The following is a 21,605-nucleotide window of genomic DNA, read 5'->3' on the forward strand; positions in this document are numbered from 1 at the left end:
TATGGAACTTAGCAAAAGACTTAAGAAGAATAGAAAATTTGATTAGTTCTATAACCATTAACAAATCAGATCAGTAGTTAAACTTCTTTCCATAAAGTACGCAAGTGGCCAGAAATGTTTTACTGGCTGGTTCTACCAAATAATTGCTGTGCAGCCAACCCTTGCACAGACAACCCAAGGCAGAGGAATAGGGACTTGCTTCACAAGACTAGGGTAAACTTGATCCAAAACAAGAAAACAAAAATTAGCTGTCAGTCACATTCATTAACATAGATGTCCCTGTCATACCCATATGTCTATAACCTCATCCTATGTTCCTTTGGTTCTATCTCTCTTACCACCACTGGCTTCTCAGATTTTCCTCAAACTCTCTGGGCATATACTGGCCTCAGGACATTGGCACTGACTTTTCCTCTGAAACTCCTTCTCCCAGACAGCCTCTTAGATAACAGCCTCCTGCAAGGCTCCTTTACCTCCTTCCTGTCTCTTTGAAAACATCCTCTCAGTTATTCCTTCCCTGAAAAACATGGACACTGAAGCCAATGGGCCGATAGTCCCTACCCCTCTTCCCTGATTTGCTTTTCTTCTCTGCACTTTTCACAATCTCACATGTATCACTTCTGCCTCTGGTGTATTATCTGTCTCCCTCCCCTAGGATGAAAGTAGGGGTCTTGTTTATCTTAGTGCCGGGTGAGGGCTGAGTAACTATTTCTGGAATGAATTGGTAAATGCAAAAGTATTGAACAAAATGTGAGCATGACAAATTCAGCAATGCATTAAAAATACAGTATGATTCAGTTGGATTTTTCTCAAGAATTCAAGTTTAGTTTAAATTAGAAAATAATGATTGAAATGGCAGAGAAAAAAACAAAAACATAAAATTATTTCAACAGATGGGGATAAAAACATTTTATGGAATTCAGAATTAAAATGACCTTACCTTCCTTAACCAATAAACCAACAGCAAACATTACACTTCATGATAAAACATGAAAAGTGCTTTTTAAAAATATATATATCAGGAACAGGAAAAGGTGCCTTTTATCATTACTACCACTCTCCTCACTGCGTTTTACCCAATAAAGTCAGTAGAAAGGTAGATGAGAAGGTACAAAGAATGAAAAGAGATAAAGCTCAAAATTTTCACAGATGGTATGATTATCAACATAACACTCTCAAAATAATTCACAAAATGAAAATAATTCAGAAGGTCCCAATGAGAATTTTACAAATTTTCTAGATGCAAAATCACGATGAAAGTACCAATCAGAATCCCAATGAGTTAAACTGTGGAATCAGATGAACTGTCCCTAAAATGTATATGTTAAGGTGAAAGGGCCATGAATAGCATGACACACCGAAGGAAGGTGAACGAGTTGGATAATTTCCTCCACGACAAACCAAGAACTACTATAGGGCAGTGTGGTGTGGCCCAGGAACAGACTCGTAGACCGACAGAGCAGAAGAGACAGCCTATAGACCAGTGGTTCTCAACCTGTGGGTCGCGACCCCTTTGGCAATTGAACGACCCTTTCACAGGGGTCGCCTAAGACCATCCTGCATATCAGATATTTACATTACGATTCATAACAGTAGCAACCTTACAGTTATGAAGTAGCAACGAAAAGAATTTTATGGTTGGGTCACAACATGAGGAACTGTATTTAAAGGGCCAGAAGGTTGAGAACCACTGCCATAGACAGACCCAAGCCTCTCTGAATGCTTGGTAATGACAAGGTGATGCTGGAGGATGGGAGAGAAGAATCAACTCATTGGTCAATGATGCTCAGAAAATTTGTCAATGAATAAGCTGTCAGTCTTTTGTCAATCTCCTTTGTCAACCTCCTTTCAGTGGTCCACCATTGTGTTGGTCTGTCTTCTCACCTGTCTGTCTACCATGCCCATTCTGTTGTGTTAGATTCCTTTCCCATTATTTATTTTGGAGCACCTGTGGGTGAGCAAATGCAATGGCTTGTGCTTATTTCACAATGTTTAAGTGGAAGTAAATTAACCATATAGCTCATCTTTAAAAAAAAAATAGGCTAGCTCAAGAGTTTTTCTTTCCTTTGAAATTTTTGTGTTGGGATAAGTCAACCTATAACCCCACAAAGCACTGGGCAAATATTTCAGACTGTGCTGACGGTCTCCTACAGCCCTTTAATTTAGTGTTAATTCATTTGAGAAAATGCAAGTAGGAACTGGATCTGAGGAATGTGTATTACAGGTAGTTCTAGTCCCATGTAAATTCTGTGTTCAACATTTGAACCATCAGCTCTGTTCAAGAATCCATGGGCCCTATTCTCATTATATCTGGTCCTGAAAATGATTCTGGTGCAAAGGACTCTATTGTCTTTATAATTTCTGAAAAAAGGTGTTTCCTTCCAGTGCCCACACTCCACTCAGGACGCTTTCAGTGGTATTGATGTAACAGACTGGTTTCTCACCTGAGGTGCAGTGAAAACGTGGTGATGGGTGGCAGCAGAATCCACAGCCTCCAAGAAGGAGGGTTGGGAGCATATCCTGGGCCCTGGAGCCTGGTTGCTGTGGCAACGCTGCTGCTCTGCCAAGGCTGTTTCTCACTGTGGGTGGGAAGAAGCTCCCTCCCCTGCCAGCAACTACGTGGGCTTCTGGCAGCTGGAGAAAATGCTGAGATGATGCACTGCTTCCCAGATGGGAGCTCGAAGAGTCTTCACTTCAATCCAACAGGCAACTCAGGCCCTGCAGAAGCACAGGGTAATTAGGACCCAGCCCCTCACAAGTGCCAACTGTGCAAGATGAGGCACTCAAAGTTTCTTACTTTGAGCGACAGTCTTGCAGAGGATCAGGACTTAAACTGGAAGGTTCCAGCCTGACCTGGGAGGAATGGAGGTTTAGAGGAATGTGTATTTGTCAATAGGGGTAATATAATTCTGAGCAATTTAAATGGCAGCATTTAAACAGGGAGTAAAAGAAAGATTTCCATTTGATTTGGAGATCTTAAACTCATTTGGAAATGCCTGTTAACTCAGGGTTGTCAATTTAGGGTTACTCAGTATTGCAATTTATCTCATGTTTTTCTAAATTTAAAAGTCACTACTCAAAGCCATAGTTAGTGACCGTGACACTAATAACACACGTGTGCACGTGAGTGTGTGCGCGCGCGCACATACACACACACACACACACACACACACACACACACACACACGGAATATATAGTCTAGGTAACTAGGGATAACTTGCTGGCATGGAGGGTAGTATTGGTCCATCTAAACAGCAGTCAGGGAAATGTGAAATGAGTAGATACTGACTGTGAACTAGTAATGGAATGAACCAGATGTCCTCCGTGGCAGTTTTGGTGACCATCTCTGAGTTTACCACGTCATTTGCTCCTAAGCCAACTCCTCCTGATTTTACCTTTATTGTTATATGCTTTAGGTCTAGGACTCAGCAAAGGCAATTCCTACCTAGGAATTTGATGTTTGGACCCTTTTCTTTATATTTGAAATTCCATTCTGAAGGGTTTTGTCGAACTTGTTATTCTGGTCTTGACACCTCCATGCCTATAGCAGCAATCTCACAAACCTGTATCAGATTCTTCGAGAAAAATCGGGGAGAGAAATCACAAAGAAATGAGATTTGAGATCATGGGGCTGTTTGAGGCACTTGCCAAAATTAGGAGTAACTCTTTCTTGAGTTGGCACTAATTTTATTTGTTTTAATTTTTAAATGATCAGTAAGATGTCAATTTTACACCATGGCGAGACTGAGAATAGTTCAAAGATTTTTCCGCTACTCTGTTAATCTCTATCCACAACTGTGTTCAGTGACATTCAGATACTACACACACTGGTCTCCTCCATCTGCTGGAGATATTTCCTCCTATCGTATGAAGAGTCAAGCTGTTCTAACCTTTCCTACTTCCCCACCTGGGGTGTGTGTGTGTGTGTGTGTCGGCTTCCTTTCTTTTTAATCTCCTCTGGAGCAGATGAGCTGAGCTATAATTCTCTTAAGAAAGCCAGTTCAATGATCAGTATTTAAATAACCCTCTGAATATGAAGTTACTGCTCTCTGGAACTTTGCAGTTATTGCATGTATCATATGTTGCTACAAACATATAGGTGTTCCAGATAAAATGCACACAGATCTTCCTAGGACTCACATACAATAAATAACAAAGCATTTTCCAGTCCCATTTGTTTCTGAAGAAAGAAAAAGGCAGTTATGTGGAGAGTTTTTGAGGGGCTTCAACATTGTGAAAAAAATATAATCAAGGATTTTCAAGAGGAAGGAAGTAGGAGGAAACCTTTGGAGTAGGATGTGTCGGGGGAAGGAGTGGGGGGCAGAGGTGGCCCAAGGTGAGACAACCCATCTTCCTTGTATCATGTCAACCCTCTTACCTAAGTGTGACCTCTCACCAGTGGCTGGCACATAGCAGCTCATCAGTATTTCTTATTGCAAAACATCGACATTTAGGCATTCTAGTCAAATTTTAGAAGAAGATATCTATAAGTCACCTACAAAATTCTTATGCTTAATTTGAATATTAACAACAGTGGTTTTTTGATTTCTCAAACTAAATGTTTAAAGGCATCTTTTGAAAATCAAGGCTAAAGTGACAAAACTTCAAAAGTGATCACTGTGGTCAAAAAAAAATTTGAAAGCCATATTACAACACAATAATCGTTAATATTAATGTTAAAGTTACGTCTAAGAATGGTAGATATTTACTGAGTAGCTCCTCTATCATGCACTATTAATTCATTTAATGCTCACAAGAATCATTTGAGGGCAATCTTACTGTCGCCTTTTTGCAAATGGTGAAATTGAAAGAATAAACTTGCCAAAAACAGACACAGTGGTGGACCATGATGCTAACCTGCCCTGCTCTCTCCTTCCCACTGTGCCAATATCTTTCTCATTTTGTTTACCATGCAGCACAGCAAGAAATAGATTTGCATTATGAGTCACTAGAAAAGCAACATACATCAATATCTGAACTGAAAAGATTCTAAAATAATTTGCCTTACCACGTGCAGGACACTGGCATTGTCCAGTCTGCTCTTTCACTTTTAAAAATTGCTGGCTAAAGTTCATTCAATTGGGTTCCCAAATAGCAGATGTTGACACAATGTTTAAAAAATACATCTACAGGGAGTTCAGAAGAATGAATTTCATTGAAATAAAAGCTTCAGCAAGTGAAACTTGAGAGCAATGAGTCGAGATTGAATGATATGCATGCATATCTGTGTAGATTCATTGTTAGAGGACGTAGTGGCAAGGGTTAGAGGAGGAAGCCGTCAGCAGACACCATCATTCTCTTGTCTGGAGGAAGGTTCATAATTAAGGAACTTGATATTTATACCCTTCAGGGCAACCTAAGACTTGATTGACAGGGTTGACCTGATGTCATCTACAAATGCAAATATACTTTCCCATAATGCTGAAATTCGAAAAAAAAATAAATTAGATGAACAAAAAATATTAATGTATACCTTTTTTCCTGTTTCCTTGTGCAGGGTGTTTCGAGTGCTGTATTAAATGCCTGGGAGGCATTCCCTACGCCTCTCTGATCGCCACCATCCTGCTGTATGCTGGCGTGGCCCTGTTCTGTGGCTGCGGCCATGAGGCGCTTTCTGGGACTGTCACCATCCTGCAAACCTACTTCGAGATGGCGAGAACTGCCGGAGACACACTGGACGTCTTTACCATGTAGGTCGCCCTGTGTGGCTTCTCGTTTTCAGAGTGTATGTGCACATTGCTGTGTGTGAAATGCATGGCCTCTAGAGTTAAGTGAGGCAATGTTATATAGAAGAACAGAATTCTCTTAGGTTATGTACACAAGTCAAAAGGACATTGACCCTGACTGTGAGCACAGCTGCAAAGCAGAAGATCAGAGCCCAACTTAACCTGGACTTAATCTGTGTGTTCCTTGACTGAAATGCTTTATCTGAAATTCGGTTACCATGACGTGGCTTGCTCAAGTTTCTGTTACTCTTGCCATCTGAGCAGAGACTTTGCTAACGGGATAGAATACAAGACGGAGCACAGGGCCTGGTGCAAATGGAGACTCGGCTGTTGACTCTGGGAAAATCACCCCAACTCGCGGGGTCTTCAGCCATGGGGGTTCCGTCATCTCTCTTTTCCTGTATCACAGGGTTGGGGTGACTACTAACTAAACGTGGTGAAAGGTCCTTACTGACTCCTGCGGAAGGACAAGTCATCAGAAACAATGAGCCCCTTTCTGCAGGCACCACCCTTCAAATGTACATGTTACCCATCGCGCGTAAACTCCTGGGGTCACTAAATTACGGGGATGTTATGTTGTTTAAAAAGAGAATGCAAGCATAGTCTGGAGGTAGAAAAGAGTTTGCTGTTCAAGCTTCAGTCCCTTACTGCCTAACATTATAGGGAGCAAACGTTTAGAACTGAACTACAGAAGAACTTATGTTCCAGTAAATTCCCAGTTCAGATCATTTATTTGGTGATTTCTTGCCCACATGGCTTCTTGCATTTAGTTCAGGCTTCTTGAGACTGTGCTGTTCACGTTGCTTTATTTTGCCATTCTAAGTAAATTAAAACCTTCTTAATGTGCATAATGTTTCTGGAATGAGATGCTTTTAGAGTTACAAATCTTGGTGGCTATATGGCTAGTAGGGTGACTTTGCTTTTGACTTCTATAACTTGATCAAAAAGGGATTAATCGCATTCTTATTTACCAGGGCTTTTCCTACTGGCCAGGTATAATTATCACCTCAGACCCTAGTCTAAGACAACACTCAGGCAAGCTGGACAACTTTCTAACTAGAAGATAACTTTTCTCCAACTCCAATTTCAGAAAATATAGCATGTTGCTAATTTTTTAATAACCCATCAGCTACAGGCACATAGATTGTCTTGTGCAAAGTATTGCTCATAAGTTATGCTTGTTACTTTATTTATTAAAGTTGCTTATTTCCATGAAAAGAGAAAAGGAGATGCACATTACTATCAAGTCACAGGGCAAGAATTCCCTACTGGTGGGTGGAGGGCAGGTATCCTGGGTGGTAGCAAATGTTTTAGGGAAAGGGACGGTGAAATATTTGTGTTTATCTAAAATATACTGGTACTTAAAAGTTGGAGACCACCTCCAACTACCCCTTACACACACACACACACACACACACACACACACACACACACACACAGTGATTAAGAGGAGGAGGGAGTTGATTAGCCACTTATTTAAAAACTAGATTTATTTAAAAACATGTTCCCGTGTCCATTGGTTATGCATATATGCATACAAGTTCATTGGTTGATCTCTTCCTACCTACCCATTCACCCCTGCCTTCCCCCTGAGGTTTGGTGGTCTGTTTGATGCTTCTATGTCTCTGGATCTATTTTTCTAAATCAGTTTATGTTGTTCATTGGATTCCACATATGAGTGAGATCATGTGATACTTATCTTTCTCTGACTGGCTTATTTCACTTAGCATAATGCTCTCCAGGTCCATCCATGCTGTTGCAAATTGTATGAGTTCTTTCTTTTTTACGGCTGTTTAGTATTCCATTGTGTATATACCAGAGTTTTTTAATCCACTCATCTGCTGATGGGCACTTAGCAATTGTATAGGGGGTTGAAGGCCTGGAATGAAGAGCAGGGTTAGGCTGGGTTAGGTGTATGGGCGGGGGGGGAAGACATATGTAATACTTTCAACAGTAAAGATTTTTTTAAAAGTAGAATTTAGCAGACATATAAAATAGGAAAAAAAAACATATTCTCTAACTCTGAAGTATCAATTTGGAGTTTCTCTTTGTCACTGACAAATGGAAATGATAGTTCTGAAATATTAGCATTATCCATTAAATTTTATTTCTTTAAGCCCACAGTAGACAATTTATCAATTTCCATTATATTGGCTATATAGCATGAATTGATCCTTGAGAGTTTATAAATGATCTGCATCATTTGAAATATAATTAAACTATTGAAATGATTTAGATTGTTGGAAGTTAGTTTTAAAGAACCTTAAGAAAATGATTTCATGGATATATTTTAATGTGATAAAACTGACATTTTCTTTTTCATTTTATTTCAGCCTACACTGGACAAAATATATTTTCACTGTGCATTATTTTAAGCTACCACAGATGTCCTTAAAATCTCCAGATTCTCTGTATTTAGACTACATCCAAATTGCTAACTTTAGTTTTGGGATAGATAATTTAAAGAAATACAAGCCTAATAAATGTCATGAGATGGTTGTATACATTTATCAGAAACTAACTGTCAAGATATTTATTTGAAATTTATACAGTAAAATTTAATATACCACAGAGCTCTGCTAAAGCTCCGAGGGAGTCACATGTGTCCAGGAGAGAAATCAGAGACCATGCCTAATTTAGCACTTTTACCAAACGCTGGTCTCTGAGATCGGAAGTGAAATGCAAAACCAATAATGCATGGTTGGAATGGAAAGAATACCATTTTGATAGGAATAAAAGCAAGGGCTCAAATGATCTCTCCTTTCATACTTCAAATAACCAAAATTCCTATACCAGACCCTGTGATGCTACCAAATGAATTGAGATTCTGTCAACAAACAGGTCATGAAAACACAGAGGGAAGATACAAACTATGAACTACTCGGTACAATTAGTACCAATGGGTACATTCAAAGATTTCATAAAGGTTCAGACAAGGTAGAGATTACCCCAGGTGGGGCTGCCTTACAGGGATATCAGCCATCAGAACAGATAAGACCCAGAAGTGAAATAGGGAATATAAAGCGGAGGTAAGTGAAAGCTGATTGCAAGCAAAACACACTTGGAAATAAGCGAAGGCAGGTTTGGAAAGAATGAGCAAGAGAATGGTTGTGGAGAAAAGGCTTGTCGGCCAAGTTTAGTGATCGACAGAGTCGATTTCTTTTCTCCATTGTTCTTATGCTTGATTCAGTCAAACTGAGCACTTCTACACCAGATGCTTGTAAAGGAAAAGAAGCCTGTTTGCTGGATGTGTGAACCCAAAGATAAAGCCAATTGCCCCAGACCCCTGTCTTCCACCTCCTCTGACACACACACTCACACACACACACACACACACACTCACACACACACACACACACACATCTCAAGGTGGTCAATGTCTCCGAGTCTATGGCAATCATGAAGGACTGGCACACTGAAATATGACTCTTCCATTTCACTAGCCATCTTTCTAGCATCCAAATCTTCTTCTCATGAATGAATTGCAGATGACCTCCATTCTCATGCAATCTCTATTTTAGACATAAAATTCTAAACACCATTAACCTTCGCCAATGGATGGTGATCTGAAATCTAAAATGTAGCTCCTATTCTTCAGCTGACATCACCCATCAATCATTTTGTCAAATGATACTTGAGGTGTGGAGACCTCCCTAGAGAGGGAAAGAGTGAATTTTTCAAAGATTTGTGACCCATTGATATATATTTAAGACTCACTCTGCTCCTCCTCATTTACTTGTTTTCCCAGAGGCTTTTCCTCCCTTAATCTGTCGGTTTAGTATGGCAAGTCCATGGTCATTTGCTGGCTCCAAATGGTTGTGACAATGAGTATGTAATTTCACCCACTGTTCCCGTTGGGGAATATTCCCACACTCCAAGTACAACTTCTATTGTCCCACTTAGCCGGGTAGGCCTCTCAGCACTGGATACAGCTCAAAGCTATGCCACATTCAACTACGTGAGGAGGCCTGTTTTCTGATTTGTCATCAGCAAGCCCCTTGGCAAGGTGCTATCATTGTGCTCCCTAGGTGTCTCTTGACTGAGTGAGCAAGGACATTAGATATTTTACTTTTGCAAAACAGATCCACATATAGGACAATGAAATATGGAAACTGGCTAGAAAACTAGATATCAAATAATTCAAAACACTAACTTGGCTCAGTGACTTGGCTTCTTGAATAACTTTCCTGAGGACTGAACAAGGGACAGCCTTATTCACAAGTACACATCCCTCCCCCCTAAAATGTATTAGACGGGGATTGCGTCGGGGTTTTGACAGATTATAGTGAGGGCTGGGGAACTGGTACTATTGATTTCCAGGGTGACTATATTTCATTTTCAAAATGTTATGACTGTGACTTGAGGTCAATGCATTAAAAACTGAGCTTACTAAATAATGAATTCTTTGATATTTAATGCACACAGAAAAATTAATTCCTCTTTGCCTAAAGCAAAAGCAAGCAGTAAGCTCATGAAATAGATACACTGGTTTTGCTCTCAACTAATGTAATGAATGTATAAATCTTTGTCTGCTTTTTGTTCATGTTTATTCCTTGGGTGTTAATGAAATGGGGAACTGTTATCAGTAAGTTAATGGATGGGAGTGAAAAGGAGAGCAGGAATTCATGGCACGATAAAACCAGGTTTCACAGGCTCGTGGAAAGCACTGCAATGCGCAAACCATCTGTTCTGACCCAGGGGGTTGATAATGACACCAGATGGCTGAAGTCTTCCATTTATAAGAAGTTTGAGGATCAGACATATTAGTATTGATGTGAGATTATTGATTAGTTGTGGAGAGTCAAAAATAATTTCAGTTGTAGCTAGAACTTCAGTTAGAAAACTGTACTGAATCCCTAACTTCTGATAAAATAAGCAGTGAGCATCTCCTTGGGCAATATTTCAGCCAGACAGGTAGTTCTGAAATGAGCCCTAGCCCCTAATATAAAACAACTACCACCACCAAACCAGTACATAAGCCATGAGGAACTGAGACAGAGAGACAAGAGTGTGTGCTGATTCTGGGGCCAAACTCCCTGGGTTTGTTTCCTGTGGTCTCTGCTCTTTCTACATGCCTCACCTTGGACAAGTTACTTAACCTGTCTGCCCAGTCGCTCACCAGTAAAAGGGACTCAGTAATGCTGCCTATTCCTAAGGTTGGCATTTTAAAATGATTGTACCATGGTTTACACATCATAAGCACTAACATTTGATGAACATGTTGGTGATAATGGTTGTGACCATGGCTATCATAATGGTAGTGGCCATGGCTATCATAATGGTGGTGACCATAGATATTATAATGGTGGTGACCATGGATATCATAATGGTGGTGACCATGGCTGTCATAATGGTGGTGACCATGGCTATCATAATGGCGGTGACCATGGCTGTCATAATGGTGGTGACCATGGCTGTCATAATGGTGGTGACCATGGTTATCATAATGGTGGTGACCATGGATATCATAATGGCGATGACCATGGCTGTCATAATGGGGGTGAACATGGCTGTCATAATGGTGGTGACCGTGGCTGTCATAATGGTGGTGACCATGGCTGTCATAATGGTGGTGACCATGGATATCATAATGGTGGTGACCATGGATATCATAATGGTGGTGACCATGGATATCATAATGGCGGTGAGCATGGCTGTCATAATGGTGGTGACCATGGCTGTCATAATGGTGGTGACCATGGATATCATAATGGGGGTGACCATGGCTGTCATAATGGTGGTGACCATGGCTGTCATAATGGTGGTGACCATGGCTGTCATAATGGGAGTGAACATGGCTGTCATAATGGTGGTGACCGTGGCTGTCATAATGGTGGTGACCATGGCTGTCATAATGATGGTGACCATGGATATCATAATGGTGGTGACCATGGCTGTCATAATGGTGGTGACCATGGCTGTCATAATGGGGGTGAACATGGCTGTCATAATGGTGGTGACCGTGGCTGTCATAATGGTGGTGACCATGGCTGTCATAATGGTGGTGACCATGGATATCATAATGGTGGTGACCATGGCTGTCATAATGGCGGTGACCATGGTTATCATAATGGTAGTGACCATGGATATCATAATGGCGATGACCATGGTTATCATAATGGTGGTGACCATGGCTATCACAATGATGGTGACCATGGCTGTCATAATGGTGGTGAGCATGGCTATCATAATGGTGGTGACCGTGGCTGAAAATGGATATTCACTTGCTAAAGAATGAAATTGGCCCCTCATCTTACATCCATGGTGGTGACCATGAATGTCATGATGGTGATGTCTTCCCCAAAGCTGTATCACATCTTGAATGGCCACCATCATGCTTCCTAAAGTCTGTTGGTCTCTGGACCACAGTTGAGTCACGCTATTCATATAATGAATCTATGAACTTAGATTTTAACTAAAGTATATATTTCAGGTAAATACCTGAGTAGGTTTCAAGCTGAATTAGAATTCAAAGATCTAATATATATTTACTTTGATAACAGCCAGGAATACAACAACTTTAGAAAAAGTATTTACAAATAAGAATACGATGATTTTATATTAAAATAATATTAAGGTTATCAGGTAGAAAGGAAACTTGCTTTGTTCTTTGTGGGTCAGAGAGAGGTTTGGGCCAATGAGTTCCAATTTATAGGGAAATTGTTGTTTGGCTTGGTATAAAGAACTTTCCAAGGGTCAGAGTTTTCTAAAGAGTACATGCTGCCCCTGTGAAGGTGTTCAGACAAGACTGGCGATGAAGTTCCAGACCTGAGAACCCAGCAGTAAACCCTTGCATGCACAGTGAAATGATTTTCAACAAGGTGTCAAAACCACGCCATGCAGTAAAGATGGTGTCTTTAGCAAAGGAATTTTAGGAAAATGGATATTCACTTGCTAAAGAATGAAATTGGCCCCTCATCTTACGTCATTCATAAAAATCAACTCAAAGTGGTTTATAGAATGAAATGTAAGACCTGGAACTGTAAAATTCCTAAAAGGAAACAGAGGGGAAGAACTTCATAATATCGGTATTCGTGATGACTTCTTGGGTATGTGCCAAAAGCAAGAATAGACAAGTGGGACTACATCAAACTTGGAAGTTTCTGTGCAGCAAAGACCACAGCAGAGTGAAAGGCAACCTGCAGAGTGGGAGAAAATATTTGCAAACCACATATCCAATAAGAGGTTAATATTCAAAACATATAAGGAACTCCTGTCACTCAATAGCAAAACAAACAAACAAATTACCTGACTTACAAATGGGCAAAGGTCTAAAGTAGAAATTTCTCCAAAGAAGACAGACAAGTGGCAATCAGGTACATGAAAAGCTGCTCAACATCATTCATCATCAAGGAAATGTAAATCAAAACCACAGTGAGATACCACCTCACAGCAGTTAGGATAGTCATTCTATAAAAATCAGAAAACAACACCCCACCCAAAAAAATAACAAGTGTTGGCAACTACGTGGAGGACTTGGAACACTTGTGCTCTGTTGCTGGGAATGTGCACTGTCGCAGCTGGTGTGGAAAGCAGCATGGAGGTTCCTCAAAGTATTCCACAGAGAGCTGTCATGGGACCCAGCAATCCCACTTCCAGAGGAAATTCCCATTTTCCTCTACCAACACATCTTCCAACTGGGTATTATTTGTCTATACAAATGCTATTGATTCTTGCATGCAAATTTTATATCAAACTACACTGCTGGACTCTTTTATTATTTGAATTAGTTTTATCATTGCTTCTCTAAAGCTTTCCAGGTGCACCATATATCATTTGTAAATAGAGGTAGTTTTGTTCTTCTCTTCCAATTCTTATGTCGGGGATTACTTTCCCGGATCCAACTGAATTGGCAAATACACCCAGAACAGCTTTACATGGAAGCAGAGACTGTCCTTCACTTCCTTGTTCCTGACTTTACTGGGGACACCTCATTGAGTAATATTCTGGGATTAGGGTTATGATACATATATGTATATGTATATGTATATGTATATGTATATGTATATGTATATGTATATATATTCATCTATTCCTGTTTCTCAAGAAAGTATTAGAAAATATTACAGCTTTACCAACATGACTTATAGGTTGGAATAAAAACAATCAGTAAAAGATTGTGTGTGAGGTTGTGGGTGTGGGGTAGTATGTGTGGGGTTGCGTATGTGATTGTGTATGTGGTTGTGTGAGGTTTTGTGTGTGGTTGTATGAGGTTGTATGTATTGAAGTTGTGTGTCTTGAGGTTGTGTGTATGTGTTAGGTTGTGTGTGTGTGGTTATATCAATAATATATTTCCTGAAATAGTTAACTGTACTGTGGGGCATTTCTCTATGTTCAGATATAATTTTTCAGAGAGAAAGAGAGAGAGAGAGAGAGAGAGAGAGAGAGGAAGAGAGAGAGAGAAAACAATGAAGTAAGATAAAATGTTATAAAATAAAGGATGTAAAATTGTTCTTCATGATATTCATTTTCTGCAACTTTTTAAATAGATTTTAAATTATTTCCAAATAAAAACAAAAATCTATTATTAAATGTCATGTTAACCTGGACGTTCTATGGGAAAGCCCATCCCGCCAAGCTCTCCGGAGTGTTTGTGATGTCCCATTAGGTCTGTAAGTTGAGGGGCTGACGCAATTCACATCATCTGCCTCATTGCCCTTGACCAGGGGTCCTCAAACTACGGCCCGCGGGCCACATGCGGCCCGCCGAAAACATTTATCCGGCCTGCCGGGTGTTTTTGCCGCCGCTGTGTGCATAGGAATTTGTTCATAGTTTTTTTTTTAAACTATAGTCCGGCCCTCCAACGGTCTGAGGGACCCTGTTTAAAAAGTTTGAGGACCCCTGCCTTTGACAAACACAGTTGTGACAATATTTAGATTTTTCAGACACTGGAAAGCAGTCACTAAACAATCTCTCTGGTACACTGAATGTTAGCCGGCTCTTCTTGATCTTTTATATGCCACAAATTCACTTATGCTGTTCTTTCAAAAATATTGCGAAGGCTGAGGAGGAGGAAGAGGGGACAGATGGGAGGGGTCAGTGGAGGACATCTGTAATACTTTCAACAATAGATTTTTAAAATATTGCCATAGCATCCAGAGTTCGCAAATCTCCATGAGCACGAACTAGACTTCTATTCCCTCATCTCTCAGGCTTTCTCATCATTGCTGCCACCTACCTGCTCCACTCAGTGTAACTAATGCGGAGAGAGCACAAATGACGCAGGACAGTGTGAAGTAAAGAGCCCCTCCCTTACGCGGCTCTCCCGGCTGCAGGAGAGCGCTCCCGAATTGGCTGCCTCTCCACATACCGGGCCACACAGCTAGTTTGCTTTCAGAGGCAGCAAAATGACTACTTTGCGATTTTTCCTTCGAAAGGGCTTGGGGTTCCCAGACAATATTCTGAATAACAGAGAAATCCATCTGCAATTTACAGGCAATACATACATCTCTCTCTGAAGTACATGAGCACTCAGTTGTGAGAAAGAAGGAATACCTACACATTCCTCCGTGGAATTATGTTCTAACTTGGCTCCTGCCTAACCCCCTGTAATATCTGTTAGTGATTCTGCCTAAAAGGCTTCCTCATCAAAATCACAACTTCTCTCTGAAGCTATACTTTTATTAGTGATATTATCAGCAGCAGACAATGCTAGGGATGGTGTACAGTAAGGGTGACAAAATACAGCCACAACTGACTTTTAACAATAACAAACATATGAGGTGGTAACTTTCTCAAGAAGGAATGTGTCATTAGCCATAAAGTTTTCTTCCTCTTTTAATGTAAGTTTTTAAAACTCGGTGATAGATACATAAGTCTTTCAATTTGACATTTTGTCATAATTGGAGACCTCATATGCTTATCAACCGGAGTTAAGCAAACTCCTTTGGAAATGGGACCCACTGCTTCTCCCAGATCAGCCTGGTGTGAGCCGGGGAAGGGCAGGGGGAGGGAAGAGGAAGAAACTTAGACATGACCAGCCCTGCGCACAGGTCCTGGACGGGCAGAACAGAATGTATATGGTACACAAACACGGGGCCTACGGAGCCAAAACGCTTCTCCATCCAGCTTCCGTGTAGCTTTCATCCCAAAGGAGACGTGAGCTGGGGGGGTGAGGGAGGGGGGCTGGCTGGGGTTAGCCACGAAGAGGTGTTGACACAGTCCCTGTCTCCCCCAGGATCGACATCTTCAAGTACGTAATCTACGGCATCGCGGCGGCCTTCTTCGTGTACGGCATCCTGCTGATGGTGGAGGGCTTCTTCACCACGGGCGCCATCAAGGACCTCTACGGGGACTTCAAGATCACCACCTGCGGCCGCTGCGTCAGCGCCTGGGTAGGCTGTCTGTCCCCTTCAGCGCTGCGCGTGTCCATTCCGGTTGCACGCGGGTGCTGGTCCTCCTCTGCCAGGAATTCAAGTATTTTTTATTTTTGTTTTTTAAATGTATATATGTATTTTGAGAAGATTTTTTAAAATATATTTTTATTGATTTCAGAGAGGAAAGGAGAGGGAGAGAGAGAGAAACATCAATGCTGAGAATCATGGATTGGCTGCCTCCTGCACACCCCACACTGGGGGTGGAGCACAACGGGGCCTGTGCCCTGACCGGGATCAAACCATGACCTCCTGGTTCACAGGTTGATGCTCAACCACTGAGCCACACTAGCTGCCGGCCGGGCTCAACTATTTTTTTTTAAACATAGTAACATTCCCTCCTTTGATCACTATCTTAACTCTTAGCATATAATGTTCTAAATTAAGATTATTCCATGTGAAAATTCAGTTTCAAATTCTCAAATCACACACAACACAACTGGTTTTGTTTTAGAGGAAGCAAAACTGTCGATTGATTTATGATGATTTTTTTTTCCAAAGGGCTTTGGGATTTCAATATAATATTTAGAAATTCCAATAACAGGAAAATCCATTGCAATTTATAGACAATACTTGGTTGGGTCTCTTCTCCCTAAATACATGTCTGTGTACTGTACCTTAAATTTGGGGGGAATTGTATCATCTAATGTCTGTTTAATAGTGATAAAGATAAGAATTATACTGTCATACTAATTTAGGTTTTAAATCCTCTTGGTATGACGGCTGGTGGTAAATCAGTGTGTGGTACCCTAGAGCTGACACAGCCAGTGCACGTACCTCTACGAAAGCACAAGAGGGCGAAAGCGAAGGGTGATGCGGGCGCGTGTACTTTTGCATCTTTATGCAGCACAGTTTCCCTATAACGACACATCAGAGCTGCCACCCTTGACTAACATGTTTTCTTATTTTCCAATGTCATATAATAACATGAATTTAATCCCGGCACATATTTTATATTAAGTAAGATGTCTCTAATAAGGAATGATATAATTTATTTCAATCTTACACAAAAAGTTAAAAAAAAAAAGCCTGTAACTACAAACTTACCCCCTAGCTTGTAACAAGTTCTGTTATGCTGCTCATGTCAATGGCCATAAGACCCTGATATATTTGCCTGTGTCATGACTATTTGTGGTTGTCGCTGGAATGATTTCTTATAAGACCCTCTAGGGGGGTGGGGGCAATGCTTCTTGTAATATCTACGTTTTTAGGATCAGTAATATCAAATTACAGATCTGGAGGATGTGAAGTGAAAAGGTCTTGGATTAATTTAAAAAATAAAATATGACTATTCCATGGGCCAACTGTCAGTGAGAACTAAGCGACCTCTCTATTAAGAAGCCAGACCTGATTTTAGATCCATTTATATACTGCCAATAGAGGGTAGTGAATTCAACTAATGATAGGCCTTCTCTTGTCATTGGGGCAATATTATTCATTTCTAAGTATTTTTTCTTAAATCTATTGGGCTGATATTGGTTAATGACGTATACGTTTCACATGTACAACTCTATAATCCGTCATCTGTATCTTGATTGCATCTCGTGCTCACCACCTGAAGTCAAGTCTCCTTCTGTCACCCATGTATTTGACCCCCTTTCCCCTCCTCAGCCTCCCCCTACCCTCTTTCCCTCTGGTGACCGCCATTCTATGGGACAATATCATTGTGACGCATCTGTGTGCCTTAGGAAGTCCCTCAGCTCTGCTGGCTCACTGGTCACTCATTTACAAATGAGACAGTGGATCGTCTCTAATTCTCACTGCAGCTCAGTGTCCATGATTCCAAAGCATCCGTGAAATGACAGAGAAAGGGGGTCTCCCAACAGATTTCACCCCCGGGAGCCATCCCGGCAGGACGAGTCAGCACTGTGGGTTTCATGAGAACGGTCAGGTAACTGCAAGGCACTGCATGCAACGTAGAAGTCACAGAAGAGAAAACATATCTGCGGACAGTTCATGATCTGCTCGCCATGCAGACAGCTCAAAGCCCTCTCAAATAAGAATTTTTAAAGCAAACACGCAAGCCACATTTTTTTGGTAATAGTAACAATTGTGTCACCAGTTCCTCCCAACAGACCGGGAGGGTGGCCGCCGCTTCATGGGCTCCAACAGAGGCACCCCCGCCTCTGGCTCAACCTCCTCTCCCCACCTCCCTGCAGAAGCTGAGCTCCTTCTTCAGGCCAGCAGCTCGGTGGGGAGGCTTCTGCCTCCCAGATGGGAAGCCTGGCTGTCCCAACCCTGCCACGTGCTCCCCTGAGCACCAGAGCCCTGCACCCCTTTCCCCACCACATGTCCAGCTGGCTCATCCTTCGGGACGTGTGGCTCCAGGGACTCAGAGGGGGAAAATGAATGTTTTATCACTCACCCTGTCTGCTACGTACCTTCCTTTTTCCCATTTCCCTCTGCTGCTGCCTTTTCCGTCTGCAGGTGGAGTGTTCCCTGCAGCCTGCTTCCTGTTCTGTGCCTCACCTGTGAGCCACTTTCTCCATCGGCCTCAGCTTTAAACCATTCTTTTGAGACTGTGCCCCTCGGCTTAGCCTCTACCTGATGCAACTTCTCGGTCACAGGGTGGAAATGCTCTGAGCTCGGTCTTGCCGGTGATGGAATCCAAAGCGCTCTCCCTTCCTTAAAGTGGAAGCATGACTGAATTGATAACTTTAAATGCATTTCAGTTGAGGAATGATAATTCAGAAAGGTATTACTGTGAAGTGACAGGCTCCTGAGTTCAGACTCAGCGAGTTGTTTCTATGTTCTGTACCAGAAACAGTTCATGAGACGGGCCCTCCTAGGCCGTGACCGGAATGGAACCTGAGAGTACACGTTTGGTGCACAGAGAGGCTGTGCATACATCAGGAGCCCCATTTGGCTCACGGCCCTGAGGTTTGGGTCTGCCTCCCGCCTGGGTGTGTTTGCTGTATCACAGCAGCACATTCACTCGGGCCTGTTTCCCAGTGTTGAGGTGATTCGGAGCTCAGAACCTTTGGGTCAGAACCACCTGCTGCTTTTCATCAGAGCTGCTGGCTTCTCAGGTGTGATTTTTACCTGACTGGTGCGTGTCTGCTCAATGAACTGTCTTAGACATCAAGGCTAAATTGATGGACATTCGGGGGAAAAACCAATTACCTTTCACGGTCGCTCTCAGGTCAAACACACTGTAACTTCAGTGGCTACACGTGCCGGGAGCCAACATCTGGGTTAGCTCCTCCCCAAGGGCAGGGCCGCCGGGCCTCTGCAGGTCTGCAGTCCAACCTCCTGTTCAATCTCCAGCAACCAATGTCCAAGTTGAGATCAAAACAGCAATTTCATGTTTCTTTAAATTTTATGTACTAAGAAAGAACTCCTAGCAATATTTTCTAATTGAATGCTAACACGTGGTAGCACGTGTGTAACATATGTGTGGCACAGCTGAAGAAGTGTGATAACAGGATGCTTGCTGTGGCAGTCATTTGCATGTTCTGATGAAATGGCACTGAAATAATGATGTGATAATGAGATGTGCTGGATATTAATTATGAGTCTGGCACCCAATCCCTATCACTCTATGGCAGTTTTTACCATCCATCCAATATCAATGAGTTAGGGTCAACCAACTCAAAAAAATTTTACTGGATTTTAATTCTTGGTGAATTAAAAGGTCAGCATCTTAATAAATGTGAGTGATATATAAGACAATGGCTGAAATACAAAACGCCAATGAGGCCACTTTATGTATCTAACGTCCGCAAGGCCCCGTCCTCCCTCCTCTCTACAATCAGGGCCCGAGCTACTGGAAATTAAAAGTCAGTGTGGATCAAGGCCATGAAAAACAGATGCGACTTAAATAGGTCACCTCTGTCTGTACCTGCCCTTTAGAGATACAGATTAATTAGCAATTTGCTAAATCAAACAACTTCCTTTGAGTTTATTTTCGATGTGAGATTGATGGTGGACTGTGGTGGCTCTTAAGTGACTTCTCGTGTGCGTTTCCTTTGGCTCCATCACAGCCCCAGAGGTCAGCTCACTCCCAGCTCATGAGTGAGAGCAGGACTTTGAAGGGTAAGGATGTGCCTGACTCCCATACGGACAACCCAGTCCCTGACTTCAAGTCCAGGAACTCTTCTCTCTCTTCCAGTTGTTGCTTGTTTTAACAGTATTCCCCAAACAGAAGTGGAGGTGATTTTTACAACGAGTTTCATCTAAAAATAGGTAATAAGGCCAAAAAGGTCAGGAGAATGTTTTTAAGTTCTCAGACTGTTCTAATAAGACTAGTTTATTTAAGATCCAGAAAACAGATTGGTGGTTGCCAGAGGCAGGGAGTGGAGGGAGGGGAAGTTGGTGAAGGTCTGCCATAACAGTCAAGTGTGTGTCAAGACCAGATGTTGTCTGGATCTCCCTGTGGAAAATGTTTATTCCTTTTATGAGGAAAATAAGGAGGAAGTGTGTACTGTTCTCTGTGGCTGCAATCCTACCCTACCGCTTTACACATACAAGGTCCTCATTCAGTATTTGTCCAGTGATTCTAAAAGTGAGATAAACTTTAATAATTCCATTCAAAGAATCAATAGCCATAGAAGCATATTTACTCCAGTTCCTTCACTGATTTAAAAAAAAACACGTAATAGTCAAGAGCAACAGCACCAATCACGTGTCTCCTTGCCCATTGCCAGGGGGTTAATCTGTCAATTTTAACCACAGTGCTACTTCAGGATAGGTGCATCAGCTCTGCCAGGACACTGTCACCACCTTCACCAGTTTTTGAAAGTGTTATTTTTAGTATATATTCTGAGTTATTAAATAAGTTTCACTTGTTTGAGGTTTCACCAAAATCTGGAGTAAAGTCTAGTTATAACTTGTTACCAAAGGAATGGACAGAGTTAATGAAGAGATTTGGTTTAATTCAGTGTATGCACTTTATGTTGTATTGTCACTATGAAAGGGTGACCAGCTGAGGTGTTCAAGATAATATAGAAAACACTACTGCTTCTCTTCAAAATTCTTCTAGAAGGGGACCAAATATCTATAGAAATTTGGGCTACGTGTCAGACATTTTCAAATATAATTCTATTGCTGTATTAGTTGAGTATGAGGATTAAAAATACTATTTCATGTTTATACGTATGTTCACACATGCCTGTCATCAGGTGTTCTGACTCTGATCATGAAACTATACCACAATTCACTCATTAGACACAATAAGCAAAGAGTGGCTCTCTCAGGAGGCAAATTCAGATTATTGGTACATGCAGACATGCATCTACGCCCAGAACACATCTTTATCCAACTTCCAGTTTTGTTGTGAAGATATAGTGAAGGGTAGTTGGGTTGTGAGAGAGAAAGGGAAGGAAAATTGTATTCCTACTGGGAAAATGTACAAAACACCAATCATAAAAACACAAACTGTAGCTTGAAAGAGCCTACTGCTAGGTGAGTTACCTGGAAGATGTCTGCACACCTAGGTGTTCCCTGCAGACAGGAACTGAGTTCCCCTTCTGACCACCAGGGTTAGAGCAATAACTGAGCGACACG

General features: G+C 41.6%; 1 protein-coding gene across 1 annotated transcript in view; it reads left to right on the top strand.

Annotated features, from left to right (window-relative positions):
- GPM6A (glycoprotein M6A) overlaps window positions 1-21,605 on the top strand; it is an 80,845-nt gene that overhangs the window by 45,292 nt on the left and 13,948 nt on the right. The window contains exons 2-3 of the mRNA XM_023746215.1: window positions 5,499-5,691; window positions 15,905-16,061. Of these exons, the coding sequence (XP_023601983.1) occupies window positions 5,499-5,691; window positions 15,905-16,061 (350 nt within the window). The remainder of the gene's footprint in view (window positions 1-5,498; window positions 5,692-15,904; window positions 16,062-21,605) is intronic.

The sequence above is a fragment of the Myotis lucifugus genome, unplaced genomic scaffold, assembly GCF_000147115.1.
Source record: "Myotis lucifugus unplaced genomic scaffold, Myoluc2.0 scaffold_636, whole genome shotgun sequence".
In the NCBI taxonomy this organism is placed as follows: Eukaryota; Metazoa; Chordata; class Mammalia; order Chiroptera; family Vespertilionidae; genus Myotis; species Myotis lucifugus.